The sequence below is a fragment of the Patiria miniata genome, unplaced genomic scaffold (genome assembly GCF_015706575.1).
Source record: "Patiria miniata isolate m_02_andy unplaced genomic scaffold, ASM1570657v1 HiC_scaffold_24, whole genome shotgun sequence".
In the NCBI taxonomy this organism is placed as follows: Eukaryota; Metazoa; Echinodermata; class Asteroidea; order Valvatida; family Asterinidae; genus Patiria; species Patiria miniata.
This window is the reverse complement of record NW_024037063.1, coordinates 17,018,965-17,035,297: the sequence shown is the minus strand read 5'-3', so window position 1 is coordinate 17,035,297 and position 16,333 is coordinate 17,018,965. Positions and strand designations below refer to the sequence as shown.

General features: G+C 38.2%; 1 protein-coding gene across 1 annotated transcript; it reads left to right on the top strand.

Annotated features, from left to right (window-relative positions):
• Positions 1 to 1,224: 1,224 nt before the first annotated feature.
• Positions 1,225 to 14,381, top strand: LOC119732132. The gene is made up of 4 exons (XM_038205529.1): positions 1,225 to 1,340; positions 7,329 to 7,719; positions 8,523 to 8,777; positions 11,923 to 14,381. The coding sequence occupies exons 2-4, from the start codon at positions 7,344 to 7,346 to the stop codon at positions 12,174 to 12,176; spliced, it is 885 nt and encodes a 294-aa protein (XP_038061457.1). The 5' UTR covers positions 1,225 to 1,340; positions 7,329 to 7,343; the 3' UTR covers positions 12,177 to 14,381.
• The last annotated feature ends 1,952 nt before the right edge of the window (positions 14,382 to 16,333 follow it).

Sequence of the window (16,333 nt, the reverse complement as noted above, 5' to 3'; positions counted from 1 at the left end):
AACACGATACGCGCGCGTCAATCTCCATAAAAGGGTTGTTTTCATCTTACTCGCCAGCTGAACCCTCCATTATTTTGCAGGAGGGATGATTCAAAAAGCATAAAGTGAATTTGTTGAACAAAATCGGGATGTTTTGAACGAATTGTATGATTTTTTTTTACCGAAAAGGTATTTATGAATGGGAATAAATATGTACTCCGTCGGTATTTATCACTCTGTTTAATACCACTTAGAGTCTGGGTGCTGATAATTACCCTCGCCTCCGGCTCGGGTAATTATCAGCACCCAGACTCCAAGTGGTATTAAACAGAGTGATAAAAACCTCCGGAGCACACATTTATTCCCTTAATTAAATTAGTGATGCATTCATTATTTTTGTTCAAATTATGCAGTTTTGAAGCGTACACACTGAGTGCTCGAAATGTTATGCAAAGACAGTGAGCAAAGTATTTTTTTTAAAACAATGTGAATTATTGTTCATTCGAATTAATTAATTGCTAAATTTATTCATTCAGTATTTTTTTTAGAATAAGGACGTTTTTCATTGTACATTACATGTAATGTAATTTAAAGCATTAAACAATTGAAGGGATAATAATCATTCTTTTACGTTAACAAAAGGTTACACATAGGACATTATGATTAATTTACATTTAAGAATATAAATAAAATGCTAATTTGTTTTACAAGGCAAAAAACTTGAAGCTGGTCTCCGTTATTGAACAACTTCAGGAACTTTGTACACTTTTCAAGCAATTGCCGCTGGTGTGCTTATTGATTGCTTGCCAGGTCCCCTCCCCGCCCCCGCCCCTAAAAAAACTTCTCTGATAAGCACTGCTAAATCTCAATGTTTCTTTTCATTGACGCTAATTGAATTCCCCTTTTTATTTATTTTTTTGTTCATTAATTTATTCCATTAATTTATTCCATAAAATCCCGCCCGCAATTAGGTTCTCAAATTGCGATCGCTTTTGCGCAAGTTATAACTTGCGCACGCAAATGAGAATGGCGCAGTGTAATTTGCGTGCTTCGGGAGTCCCTCGCGCAAGTTGAAATTTGTGCGCACAAGTTTAAACTTGCGCGGGGGACTCAAATTGCGCTCGACAAACACTTGTTCCGACTTACTTCAAGTGACCAATCACGAACAACTTCAGTTCTGAAGTTTGGAAAGGGGGTGTGAAACAAGACTCATGAATGGCTAAATTTTGTTTAAAAACACATCGCTCCAGCTAGCGTCAAGTTGCAGTTGCACATAGTTCATGTAGTTCATTGTAGTTAAGGCAAGGTACGGTGCAGGCATCGCAGGCACAGTTCGCACTCACTCACTGAATTGTTGTGTGGTAAGTACTAGTCTGTACGAAATGATTACACAAATTATCTGGTTATTTACGCGAAGTAATCCTCATTTATCATTCATTAAGTGCAAGGAATAGGTAGGGTTATACTGATAGTTTTATACAGCAAGGTCAAACACTCAGATGAGTGATTAGATTTTTGAATCTTGTTTTGGAAATTTTAATAGGTGCACCTAGCCCCATAAATGTGGCCTATTTACTGGACTGCCTCCGTAAACATAGGCCACACATCCACATGTACAAAAACGTGTCGCACTTTGCCAAATTTTGATTTTCACATTTAGGCTTACTTTGTAGGTTTTTTTTTTTTGCTTTAGAACTACATGTAGAAGCATTCTCACCCTCTTTATAGGCTAATCAGAAAGTGCTGCCTTTTTCAGATGTCTAAATTTTGTGAAATTTCATGTTGAAATTTTGATACGCCATGTACGCAAACGTGTGCAAATGTATCTGGAAATTTCACGAAAAATGGACATCTGAAAAAGGCAGCACTTTCTGATTAGCCTATAAAGAGGGTGAGAATGCTTCTAAAGCTAAAGCAAAAAAAACCCTACAAACTAAGCCATGTAAGCCTAAATGTGAAAATCAAAATTTGGCAAAGTGCGACACGTTTTTGTACATGTGGATGTGTGGCCTATGTTTACGGAGGCAGTCCAGTAAATAGGCCACATTTATGGGGCTAAGGTGCACCTTGACTAGTCCGAGGACCCAACTTATCGCCTTTTTTCTATCGCCAGACCATGTCCAAATGTTAAAAAAGGCGATAAGTTGGGTCAAAGTTACTCAGACTACACCTTGACTAGCTTGAGTAACTCCAGCTGACTTGCTCATATGCTACATGTGAATGAATATGAGCATGTCATTGTCAGCTGGAGTTACTCAAGCTACACCTGCACCTCGACAGAATACGCCTACACTGTACACAATGTAGTCCCCTGGCCTATCATGGGTCTTAATCTTATTAATTTCCCCATTGCTATTGGTTGATGAATACATGCTGGTACTTGATGCCGGTGGTGCAGTTTGTTAGTTCGTGGACCATTTTGTTTGTGTCGAGCGCAACTTGCGCGTGCATTAATTTCCTTGCTACAAATTGTGCTCGCAAGTTTAAACTTGCGCGCTACATAGATTTTTCCCATGCATGCAAAGCCGCCCAACTAATTTTTTTTCCTAGTAAAGTCATGCAGATATGTAACGTTATTTTGAAAAGCAGATTTTTCTCCAATTAATAGCACCACTGTGCTTCGTGAGACAATGCCTTAATGCCTTTTTAGAAACATTTTATTTACAGTATTATGCTAATGAGGTTGACTGTGTGGGTTCAGAGATATAAAAATGCGAACAACTTGCACTTTCATGATGTGTATTATTGTTTATGGCTCATTAGGAGTTTTGTTAAATAAACAACATAGGCCTATTTATTCATCAATGCGAATTAATTAATTAAATTAATCAATTAAATTAATTAATTAAATCTTTAATAAATTTATTTACTTTTTAAAATAATTACCATTTTATATGCATAGGGTTTTTAAGTTAAAGCATGTAAACATTAATATGAATTATTGAGCCTGCAAGTAAAATAATTGTTTAAAGTAATAAATTAAATTAATTAATTACATTAGTTATGAGTTCATTAAAAAAAATTAAAGTAGGGTCCAAGCTAATCATTATATGCCGAGCAACACAATTCTGTCATTGACTCAAAAACCCAACATTGCCCAACAAACACATCAGATTTCACCCTCAAAACGGCCTCCAAATTACTAGATACGCCACCTGAAGTACAAGTAGACATCGATAATTAAGATGGTTGTACTGATGTTTACTTACATGTACGATCCGGATGAAAAGTGAAATTTCCCGTTCAATTCCGAGAGCTGCCCTCGCTATCGTGAACACGATAAATTTCCAACTTGTGTTTGAATTGCGATGTGGTCTTCATGCCCAGTGTTCATTCAATGGTCCCCGTATCCCGAGTGCGATTCCATTACCGAGCGCGCGCGATGCATCGATTATGATAATGAGTAGACTGGATCACGTTTGAAAACACAAATGCATTTCGAACGATAATATTAATAGGGAGTCGGGAACTAGCTTGAACTGGTTTCTGTCCATAAAACCTGCCCTAGTTCCCGACTCCCTATTATCGTTCGAAATGTATTTGTGTTTACAAACATGATCCAGTCTACTCATTATCATAATCGATGCATCGCGCGCGCTCGGTTGCATCGTGCGCGATCGCACTCGGGATACGGGGACCATCGAATGAACGCTGGGCATGAAGACCACATCGCAATTCAAACATGAGTTGGATGAACGTGTTCATGATAGCGAGGGGAGCTCTCGGAATTGAACGGGAAATTTCACCTTTCATCCGGATCGTAAGTAAACTTCAGTACAACTATCTTAATTATCGATGTCTACTTGTACCTCAGGTGGCATATCTAGTAATTTGGAGGCCGTTTTGAGGGTGAAATCTGTGTAACACGCTAATCCCTCATTATTTTCTTTTAAGTCCAAGAAGTCTGTGGAGGCAGACCATGTGTTGACCTTGAACTGGGCCACTGTGCACGGCCTATTCTACAATTTATGCTCCGTAGGCACATGAGTTTTTGGCAAGAAATGTGGTACTGTTGAAATGACTCTTGCGAATCAGTATTTGTGGCGTCTGGCTGTATATCACTGATCTCTATATAAAGACTGGATAGCGGATATGCATACAACATTCACACAGTAGACTTCGCATATTGACCAATTCGCCCCCGGTCTCACGAAGATGGCCGCGTATAATACGAACGTTCTACGCGTAAATACGCGCGCGTTGTATCAACAGTTGACGCGCATTTTGGTCACGTACACATATTATGATGTTCTAAAAGGGACACATTTCCGTAGTGATTATTATTTCAAAACGCCGAAAAAGTTATATTTGCGGCATTTTAGTAACCACGACGTTAGAAAAATTGTAGTTAACCTTGGTCAGTGATGGTGGTCAAAATATAACTCAAGTGAACCGCGACGTTACAAAAGAAATCATGCTGTCTATAAAAACGGCAACTTGTCCTTTGTAGATCACCAGCCGGTCTCACCAATATGGCGTCAAATTCGTACATTGTGCGGCTCTGTATTAGCTATCCAGTCTTTATATAGAGATCAGTGCTGTATATCAGAAGTTAGCTGCTATATTTTACATTTTTCGAAAGTGTTAATTTCGGCAAAAATAATCCCGTCCCAGTCATGCCAGTGGTTAAACCAAATACTGCATTTTGATCAATCGAGGTGGCCTAGATTTAATTTCTGTCTGATTCATGACTCTATCATTGAATAAAGTCTGAGAACCATTTCATTTATGTCTAATGCATGTGAGCAACAATCGACTTGTTTAAAAATAGCAACAGCATTTTATTTTATTTTATTTTTTTTCAGTGTTATCAGTTTTTAATATCAAGCAGCCGTTTACATGTACGAACATCCTGGACATAAAATCATACATGTAGTACAATGTGGATGGGTTAAAAGTCATTGAATAAACAAGCTTGACCATGCGTCATTAGTACCCCCCCCCCCCCAAAAAAACTAAGTTAACTTGCTTAGTTCAAACACATTGTACATTAATGGTACAATGTATATATGTACAGGTACCAAATTTGTAGTCCACTTCTGGCCACATACATGTATACATAAATTTACAAAATGTACATACGTACAAACTGCACATACATTTGTAAATTATGTACATTTTAACACACAGTCATGTATCAACCTCCCACTGTGGACGTCCTATTGTCCTTCTTTTGTTTGTACAATGTACTTTAACTTTTTAGGAAGACTCCCATATATTGTATGTTTTGTACACAAAACGTCCATGTACAATGTACATGTATGCTACTGCTAGGAATTGCGGACGATATTGTTCTCTTTTCTTCTTAGTCATTTTTCGTCCACTTCGTCCACATGCCCATGTACGCATTTCCAACATTTGTGAAACACATGTGAACCTTGGTATTTTGTCACAGTCTACATATTTATTTATAGTACTTTAGTAAGTCACATTAAGCAGTTTGCACATTGATTGAATCACTCTGGGGACTTAACCACACCGGGGATTAAAAGTCAACAAAACTGACAGGAAGTGGTTTCACTTTCCTGTTTCCGATTCTGGAAACTGCACAATAGCAGCATGGTACTGAAGCTCAACAGAAAAATAGCCATTTTCAAGAATAATACTTACATTGTAATTGTGATCATTCAGATTTCTTGATGTGGTCAAACATGTATGTAACATGTACTGTATGTATTGCTAGTGCATGTACATGTATGTACTTGTAGGAACCTTCCTGAAATTTCAAGGAGCGTGTACATTGTAAAATAACAGAAAGAACAAGGCAAGGCTCTACCTTTCTGAAACATACATTAATCAAACCTCTAAGTTGCATTTTGTCATGATTGTGGGACCTACATACATGTACATGTACACTATACGTGATCTGTTACACGGTATCCTGAGGAGACATGGGTATAATAGGGAACAGAAGATACTGAATACATGTACATTGTACACATGTATATACGTCTCCACAGAGCAATTTCTATACGTGAATATGTCTCCACAAGGTTATCATTAAATAGATAAATGGAGTTAAATCCTCAAAACTAGGAATTTCGAAGGTGTGTTGATCCGTCGCAAATTGAAGTACATGTATTTTATGCTATTAAGTCGGGATTTCAGCCCAGGAAATTAATTTTGGTTAAAATTGGAGCATTTTGTAACTATTACACTTTTGAAACATTTTGAAACTATAAAACTCAGGCCTTCATTTTTAGAAATTTGTGGAGCTCAGTTAATCGCTCTCCTGGGAAATCCGAGGAGCTCAATTTGAGCACCCAAAATTGCTCTCCTGGGAAGTCCGAGGAGCTCAATTTGCATGTTTTGTGCTCAAAGTAAAAAATGAATCCAAATCATTTCCTGAAGCCTTTCATATCATGCACACACACTTGCATCAGAACTGAGAAACAGATGCGACTGTTCACTACAAATTTAACTTGAAAACTTTAGTACATGTACACATGTACACGGGAACAAAGAAATGACTCCACAAGCAACAAGGATACAAATTCCAGTATGTGTGTACATGTACATGTACTTGTAGTGTACAGCTACAGGATTCTTGAACTGTTGAAGTGTGAACTTTCATTTGAAATGTATGCACTGACGGTAAATACTCTCATTCCTTCTTACTACATGTATCTAAAAGCCCTGCCAGATAAATGGTTTATATAATGGAGGTTTAACCATTGGTCATGTTGGTGGAATTCTAACTGTTTTTACAGTAACCATGTACATACGTGTACATGTACATGTACATCCATTAAATGGTTACTGTACCAACTTCTGTTGTCATGGTTGTGAGTGTTGTCTTGAATGTGTGGTAAAGTGGACATGTACATGTACACGTATGTACCTTGATGGGTTGGAATGCTCTCAGTCTCACTGTACATGCATGTGTACATTGTACATGTGTACAGTCCGGTAAAGAGCATTGAGCCAGAAAGGTTGAAAAGGAATGGTGGATTTGACTTATAAATACATAGTGTACAAAATGTACATTATATGCTCAAACTTTGGTTGCTTCTTTTGGTTGGTGGGTTGGTGTCTGATGTTCTGCATACATACAAAAATGTAGATGGGGTGTTGCAGTGGGGTGTTTGTTTGTTTGTTTGTTGCTTGTTTTTTGTTAATTTGTCCCATTTTCTTTTCTGTTTGCATCTGATGTACATGTATGTTAGTTATATTGTTTACTATGTCAGTGGTACTGTGTACTGAATTACCATGGCTGTGACCTGAAGGGTTTTGTAGTAGAATGAAAGGAGTGTAGTGGAATCACTGAATATTTGAACTACTTTCCAATTTTCAAATGTGAAGTGGTACTCAGAAAGGCTAATACAGTCCTTTATAATCCACATCTGTAGGTATTTCAGGACACAATGGGAACAACAGACAGCAAAGCTGACCATGACACCACCCACCTTCAAGGCACCCAAGACAAACCCACAGATGAAGCTGATGGCAACCACACCCCGCTCAGTAACCGGCGCCTCGTCAAACTCAGGGATCCCCGCTCACCCACCGATGAAGTCCAACGGACCCCCATCATTGTGCCCAAGCCGGGCGAGGTCGATGACAGCTTTGAGGACCCACGTTCACCGACGACAAAGATTGCCCGGACGCCGATACCTGAGACAGACCCGCGATCCCCCACGGAGGGTGTGTCCAGAACCCCCTGCCCCTTCACCTACCCAGACCCCAGGTCACCCACCGTTAATGTACCCCGGACTCCAATGGTCAAAGAATCTGAGCCAGGTACTGTACTATTGATGTGAGAATTGACACATTGAAAGACAACATGTACATACATGTATATGCAGGTTTCGACCTTAACTTGTTTTTCACTAGCCAGCCATACTGAAACAGACTCTTAACCAACCCGCAGGCATTTTCACTAGCCCGCAGGCATTTTCACTAGCCCACGTGTTTTTTTCATTTATGGAGTGTCCCATTAACAACAATGTGCATACATGTAAAATGTGTATCATGAGGCAATCTTGTCAGTATTTTTAGTAAACAGATCTGATAACTTAACCCTAAACAGTTTATAAAATTAGACACAAATTGATACAAGTTTGCTTTCTGAATTTAACTGTTTATTGCTTCCTGTCCTTTCCTCTTTGCCGAAGCCTAATAATTTGTTACTCGCCAGCCCGCCTACTTGACATGCTTACGGAGCAGTTTGACTAGCCCGCAGCTGTTTTGACTAGCATTTGGCTAGTGGGCTACTTCTAAAGTCGAACCCTGTGTATGTAGAACAGTACATACTATTTGCTTTCGTACAGCCAATTCCTTGGTAATGAAAGTGCACCCTCCAAAAAAACAAAACAATTACAAGAGACGTACCTGTACTTGCACTTCTGGTCAGTATTTCAAAGTTGGGCGTCAAAATTTGGTCTTTAAAAAAACGGAGCATTGTACTGTACATCATAGTGATGGATATACAGTGTATGTATCTCACTTATTTTATAATGGGTTTTTTTTTTTTTCAATTAAACATGTTTGACAATTTATATGAAATTGCTTCATTGATTTGTTTCCTAAAAATCATTTTACAGATAAATTTCAAATGCCTTCTGTTGGCAAACATGAAAGCATAGCCGAAGAGGGGGGAGATGATGACGTGCAAAATGTCTCCAACAACAACAGCAGCGATACAGCTCTGTTAATCCACCGATCTCACACAAGCGAAGAGCCTGAAGCCGCCAGCGTAGCATCAGGGACACACAAGCCGTCCAGGGAGAACATGCCAGACACTGGACACACTGATGAAGGTGACTGTCAGAAGGCCAGCCTAATTGCCTCTGAGAAAGGTAAAATATGCCTCAATTTACTTCTGTAAATTTCCCTTTGCGCTAATGTTTTAACTCTCACATATCGTCAATGACAGATGTTTACTGCTTTATTTGGAGTCCATTGGTAATTTGTGAATAACTACTTAAGTGTACTAACCTTATTGAACAATGTTGAAAAGGTTTGCATATTTAGTTTAAATTATATTCATTGTTATAAGGCCAACTAACGAAAAACATGTTAAGCGTCCCCGCCCGCTTCCTTTTTGGAGGCCGCCTCCTTTTTAAAAAAAAATTAATTGAAAAAAAAAACAAAAAAATGATCAATTTGAAACAATGCTATAATTTTGGCCTCTTTGTCTGTTGCATCTAGCCCATATAAAGCTGGTATATCAGTTCCATTTTTTAAGTACACGCATGGTTTGCACCAGACCGGTACCATATGTGACACGTGTATGTCTGCAATGGGGACCTCTCAACCAGATGTTTTTGACTGATAAGTTTAAGTGAAAACAATAGAACAACAGGTACATATATACATGTTACAAAATAACCTATTTACCAGCAAATCACATTGGATATGTTGGATAAAATTTCCATCACAATTTGAATATACGTCTGTGCATACATGTATGTACATATAAGCGCTGAATCACTATAAGGGCATCTTGAGGTGTGGCACCTTTGACATGTTTGACAGAGGTGAGCATATTTCACTTATGACTTGTTTTGGAGTTCTTGAATGTGTTACCAAGTTGGGACATGGATTACATGTATACTCCATTCCAACCTGGAGTTGGGTCCCCCCCCCCCCCCCCCCCCCCCCCCCCCTAAGCTGCTAAGGGGCTATCGGTGTAGGGTTGAAATAACATTCACTGCTCTTCATTTTATGTTACGCACACTGACTTCCATCTATACACATTAACCCTCAGCCACTCCAAATTCTATCACAGACTAAACGTCTTTTCCTTTCCCTTTTCGTAGCAATGTCAATGCATTATAAGGCGGCATCGGGACTCCAAGGTCATGACCTATTGTTTACTTTTCCTGAAGTAACCCCATCTTAACCTGAAGAAAATTCAAATTACACACAATGTAGGCCTAAGTGTCATATTTCATATTTCGGTGTTTCCCTTATGATAGAGGCACTTGTTGAGGTTTTATGAATGATTTGTCTATATTTGCACCTGTCGTACCAGTACATACATGTATGTGGTTCATACAGTGTAACAAAATACATGTACAATGTATGTCTCATTCTGTAAGTTACACTTGTATACTATGTAAGCAAATGGATTTCGTTGTATGACATACATGTACATGTTCAGGTATGTATACATGTTAATAAGGTACATGTACATCATTACAGGGTGCACACTAGCTTGAGTAACTCCAGCTCCAATGCTTATCATCATGATCACATTAGACATGTTAGAGCTGGAGGCACAACTACGTTACAAGAACTACATGTACAAAATGTAGATCGTAAGAGTCCCGACATCTCGGACCCTATATCCCCAGTGCATTACAAAAATGGTCCATTTTCCCTATGATTATCCCAAACCAGATTCCATAATCCGTACCTCATACGGTGCAGCAGACATCCATGAATCTAATAATCAACTTCAAACAGAACAACAAAGACCAAAATATGAAATTTTTCGATGATTTTGGTAGCAATTCTCCAGAAACCATGAGAAAACGCCGTGCGACACAATTCCGTTGTTGACCCAAAAACCCAACATTGCCCAACAACGACATAAGATTTACCTCAAAACGGCCTCCAAATTACTAGATACGCCACCTAAGGTACCAGTAGAGATGGACGGTCCGGGATGTTGGGACTCTTACATGTACGATCTACATTGTAGTTCTAACGTAGTTGTAGTTGTGCCGCCAGCTCTAATGAGATAAGCATTGGAGCTGGAGTTACTCAAGCTAGGTGCATATGTTTGTAGCATACAAATGCCCATGGGTTTCAGCACTCCTGCACATTTGATACCGTCTCTTGTGTTTGTGTCACTTTGTTCTAGGTCCCAGTGTTTTGGCTGAGGACCCAGCATGACTTGTATGCATCACGTGACCTGTCACAAGGTCTGTGTCTGTTTGTTTGTCTGTGTGTTGGGTTGGCCGGGATTGCACTGTCACCCGTTTGTGGACTGTTGATTTCCGAGTAAAACATGTTGCACTTTGCCAAGGCATGGCACGACATTGTGTTTTTTATACATGAGAAGCATTCAACATGCTGAGTATGAACAAGGGCTAATTGTACGGGGTATCAACTCACAGAAATATGCTGCGGAAAATATGTTAAATATAACCAGCCAAAATGGTGCAATTTGTGTTGCTTGTATCAGATATCTTGGCTGCTTAAAGGTACAGTCCATCATTTTGTAATTTGTGCATTTTGTTCGTTTGAAGCAACAAATATGCTCAAAATCTAATGAAGGGTGCTGAACAACTAACCTGATAAAGTTTCAGCTCAGCTTCAGCTGTATATTCCGAGAAAAACAGCATTCTAGGATCTCGATTTCAAATCAAACGTTGCTGAATCATGTTTTGAATTGGGCCTGAATTCAGCGTCCGAGACACGTTCTCACTGGGCCGATTCCAGCTATGTGATGTCGCGCACTGATCCGACGAATTATAGCAGCCGCCAACCCTTGCATGTGCTTTACCGAATAAAAAAAACGAACTACATGTACTAACAGAAATTAATGCTCCGTTGGAAAGGCCTTCTTTCGTTGATTTCTTCAAAATGACAGCTTGCCAAAAAGAATAATTTCACAGTCCGCTTACTATCTTTCAACCATGTATGTGTTTTTAACAATAATTACGTCAGTTACTTCTTGGATAGCTGCAAATGATGGACTGTATCTTTAAATAATCTTAGCACTGTAAATTACTGTAAGATAGTTCTGCCTGAGCTGCTCCATGACTCAATGCACCTTGAACTTCAGTAAACATGGTAAAGCACATAACACACAATGCTGATGACACAAATGAAATGGCACTCGTGTTGCAACAGTATATGTTTATGTACTTGAAGTTCTCATTTGCAGAGAGCACATTTGATGAGTAAGCTTAACACAAGGTATCCCCAGACTTTGAAAATTTCATAAGTGATTTAAAAAAAAATTGAATGATTGATTTTTTTTTTTTCCAGGACCATCCAAAAAAACAAGGAGACCCAGCTTGACAAAATCTATCAAGGCCAAGATTAATGGTACTCTGCCTGCACCGCCTCGCTCCCCACTATCTACCCGCAACCTAGACAAGGACGCCCCCACAGTCCAAGTACGAATGGGAGACAGCGCCATCACATACAACAAGATGGGATCGCGACGGAGACAGGCTAGCGGCACACCCACCCGACTTGTGGGCAAGTATGAGCCAATGATTGACAAGGAGAACTTCTAGCAAGCAGTGAGAAAATTCAATGTACATTCATGGATGGACCTGGTACATCTTTCCTGTGTCTCGCCGGCATAATTGTCTTACCTACTGAATAAATGAACAACTGAAGTGAATATTTGAAATGGTGTCTTGCATAACGGAAGGAAAATTACACTGCCAGAGAGACTTTTTTTTTTTTCAATTTTACTTTTGAAATAACAACATTTGTACATAGTATTCCTAACCAATTTAGTTAAAGTTTTTTTGTTTGCACACATGCAATGATGTATCCCCCCCCCCCTCTTTTTTTGACTAGATTGTTAGTTTTGATTTCAGAAGATTCATTTTTGAGTAGCCATTGTAAAAAGATTTAATATGTAGCATGTTTGCATCAGAACATCCCTTTTGCATTTGTTTTGTAAGGTGTTCATTTACTTAGACAACAATTTGAACTATCCACTGCATTTTACCCATTCAGTAGATTCATACAAGTTCATTTGCAGTGGGATTCTTTTCAGATGCGTGGTGGCAGCAAACACACTGGTCCTTTTCAATGTTTGCGTCACATTGAACGTAACGTGCGCATGCTCAAAATGACGTAGAAAAGGACATTGCGTTTGCTGCCACCACAGTCTCAAAAGTCTCCCATTCACTACAAACAATCCCACATAGCTACTGACAATAACTACATGGTGTACTTAGAGTGAATGTATTTCTAGTTCCAAACACCTTGTGAAATGATTCAATGATTCGTGTGCTACATTTGTACCTCATCTCACACCAAACTAATAGACAGAATTTTCATGAAATTTTTATGTTAACCTTTGAATGGCATTATTGCAATTGAGTGAACTAAAAGTGATACATGTATATATGCATATTAGGCCTAGATGCAGTTGTTCCATGGATGTGCTTAGAGGGAACTGCGTCCTGGAATGAGCCCAATTGGACTACAAAACCCGCTTTGAACAAAAAGCTGTTAATCAGAAATAACATTTAAAAGTACGATATAAATATCCACAATCCACACAACTACATAATGTAACTCCTTCTTCGGACGTGTGCTGTGTGTAATTTTATGTGACATACATGTACACAACGTGTATCGTACATTGAAAGGACAGGAAAAACTGTACGCGTACTCCATCATGCCCGATGTAAACAACCGGGTTTTTTTCCTCTTTTCTTGGGAACGGTAAGACATTAGGTTGGTTAACTTTCAACCAGATGTTTCAGATAGGATAAGTAAATAATCCAACACATAAAAATTTTGTAGATTTCAGGACGCAGTGCCCCTTTAATGTCACTGTACATGTAAATGTGACGTCACAAAGCTAGGTCTAGCCTGTCTATTGTTCAAAAGGCGGATGAAATCAATGCACATCATAAACAAACTTGATTTAACAAACTTGGCTTCTGAGTCTGATTAGCCCCCCTTGAACAAAGAGATTGACTAATTGGGGAACCGAGGGCGGGATAGCTCAGTTGGTAAGAGCACCGGAACGGCAATCCGGAGGTCGCAGGTTCAAGCCCCGCTCCAGGCATTTCTTTTAAGTTGATTAATACATGTACTTGATAGGTGTAACTTGTAACACTCGGCTCTCATGTAATATAGTGTAAATTTGTTATTCCCAGCACTGATATATGTACATATTTTCATATGAAACCTTGGCTAGCCTCACAAAGAGACTCTATGCACATAAGTGAATTGGAAAGTTCGATGTAACGAAGCAGTTTCAAAATCACGTTGATTTTCCACCGAGAATGTTGACTGCAGTGCCTTGCATAATCTTGTGTGTGTTTTGAAACAGTATGATTCAGTTATTATTGGAAAAGTAAAAATCAAGGAACACAAGTTGAGTTTTATAGTGCTTTTCTTCATTCAGAACGAAGGGCTGATACATGTATGTCAACATTTTGTAAATTTTCAAATCGTTATGATTATTATTTTTGCAATTTGTTACCGTAAAGAATATTTTACCATGTTTACAGGCTGTGCTTCCTGCCATGAAAAAGAAAATCAAGAATTTTAAAGTTACTTTTTTGTTTATTTAAAAACTAATACAATCAGGGAAATGTACACAGGGAAAAGTATGTTTTGTATTAAAGTTAAGTGGTGACTTTTGTGAGTGTGAATATAACATTCCTGCCCCTTGCACTTGGTGAAAGAATTGAAGAGTTTCCAAAACGTGATATATTCATGTAAAAAAGTGCAAAAGTTGCATAGTTGTGATTATATAAAACTTATAGAACACACGTTGCTTGTACAAAATATAGCTGCTTTTTCTCAAGTAGAGTTTTTGCAAGAGTGGACTCTTAAATTTTGTTAACTACATGTATATAGCGTTTCGGTTTGCGGTAACACCAGGTGGTAATAACTACTGATTAGAATGTATTTAGTTCTGAAAAGAACTTGTCCTGCTTGTTATCAACTTTCGCTAAGTAGTTTTTGTTCTGATAAAAACAGTCCCCTGACGATGACTAGAGCAGGCTAGTTGAAACGTTGAGACCAAAGACAAGTTCTCTTAGAATTTAAAGCAGGACTGCTCTTATCAGAACAAAAACTACTTATCGAAAGTTGATAATAAGCAGAACAAGTTCTTTTCAGAACTAAATATCTTCTAAGCAGTAGTTATTACCACATGGTGTTACAGCAAACCGAAACGATACCGATACTCCACCATGCAAAGCCTCAAATCTTATACATGTACATGTATATACATGTAACAAAGCAGTCGAACTGACTTTGTGCAACTACATGTACATGCGCATGTACCGGTGGGAGAGGGCGAGATTCTACATGTAGAAGGTACATGTACATTGTACATGTACCAAAATGGCATTTATCACATTTTGGACACAAACTCTTCAATTGCAGACAAAGTGAGGTTCCAGTTATTTTCAGGTACATGTAAATGTACATTGTAATCAAACAACACCTACATAACTATGCACTTCCACTTACAATGTAGTACTACATGTAACATCCTGTCAGACTATAGGTTTTCCCGGACAATTTTGGAAAATATGCATTTGAATTTGTAAAACATAAATTCAATTTGGCGCTGATTTTGAGAACAGCCTATATCCTGGTTTCATTTTCGCAATAACTAGCATTCGAATTCATTTTGCATCATGCAAATAAATGAATGTGCATAACGTTTCATTTAAAGGATTGCGAAAACGTGATTAGGCTTTCGGTTTGACGGATGTGTTGCGATTATAACGAATAAATTATTCGTGCAATCCAATTCGCAGAACATCAATGTTTTATTGTGACACAGGCTGAATTGAACATTCGTTTTCATTTGTTACAATTTAAATTCGCATATTCTGCATTCAATTTATTTAAAAATATACAGGTCTATACAAATCATGATACAGCTTTAATTGATTCATTAATTAATAAATGTATTGTTGGCCTAATTAATCATTAATGTGTTTCATCTTATATACACAAAGGCCTATTTGGAATAGGCAAATGAAATGTTAAAAAGGTATAAATCTTACCCAAATAAAATCAATCAAAATGATCTTGTAGGCATATTATTGGGACGGTAAAGGGAAACATCACGTGTCATGTCACAGGGGATATCTGGGAACCTTTTATTGGTGGTTCTTTGTCTTAATTGTATTTTAATGTCTTTCTGTATTTCTTAAAGTTCTCTCTCATTCTATCAGTTCGATTGCTTGGTTATAAATTATGATGCGATTGTGGCAAATGCTGAGCAAAAAAGGACAATTGTCTTCAGCTTTGAATTTTATGAAGGATTTATTACAATAGCCGGTATGTTCCAAAAGCTACACCACTTGGTTTAGTACAATCATCATGAATTATCAAAAATTCAATCAAACATTCTTCAGATACTTTTGTTAACACATAAATGAATTCCAATGCTTAACCAGGCATACGTTAAGCAACACTGCGCAGGAAATCGGCTGCACATTTAGCAAAATAGATTGATGATAAATTAAAAGGAATACAGGATTGCGGATGTGCCTTCGATTTCGCGCTAAAATAAAATGTCAATTATACTAAATTCAGTGCACATTCGGGAAATCGTACGCTGATTTGTTACGACTGAATGCACCTTCATGGAAATAGAATTATCATTTGTTAAATAGAAACAGGGATTTTGAACGTTCATTTTATTTCGCACGAAAACGAACGCTTTTACAAA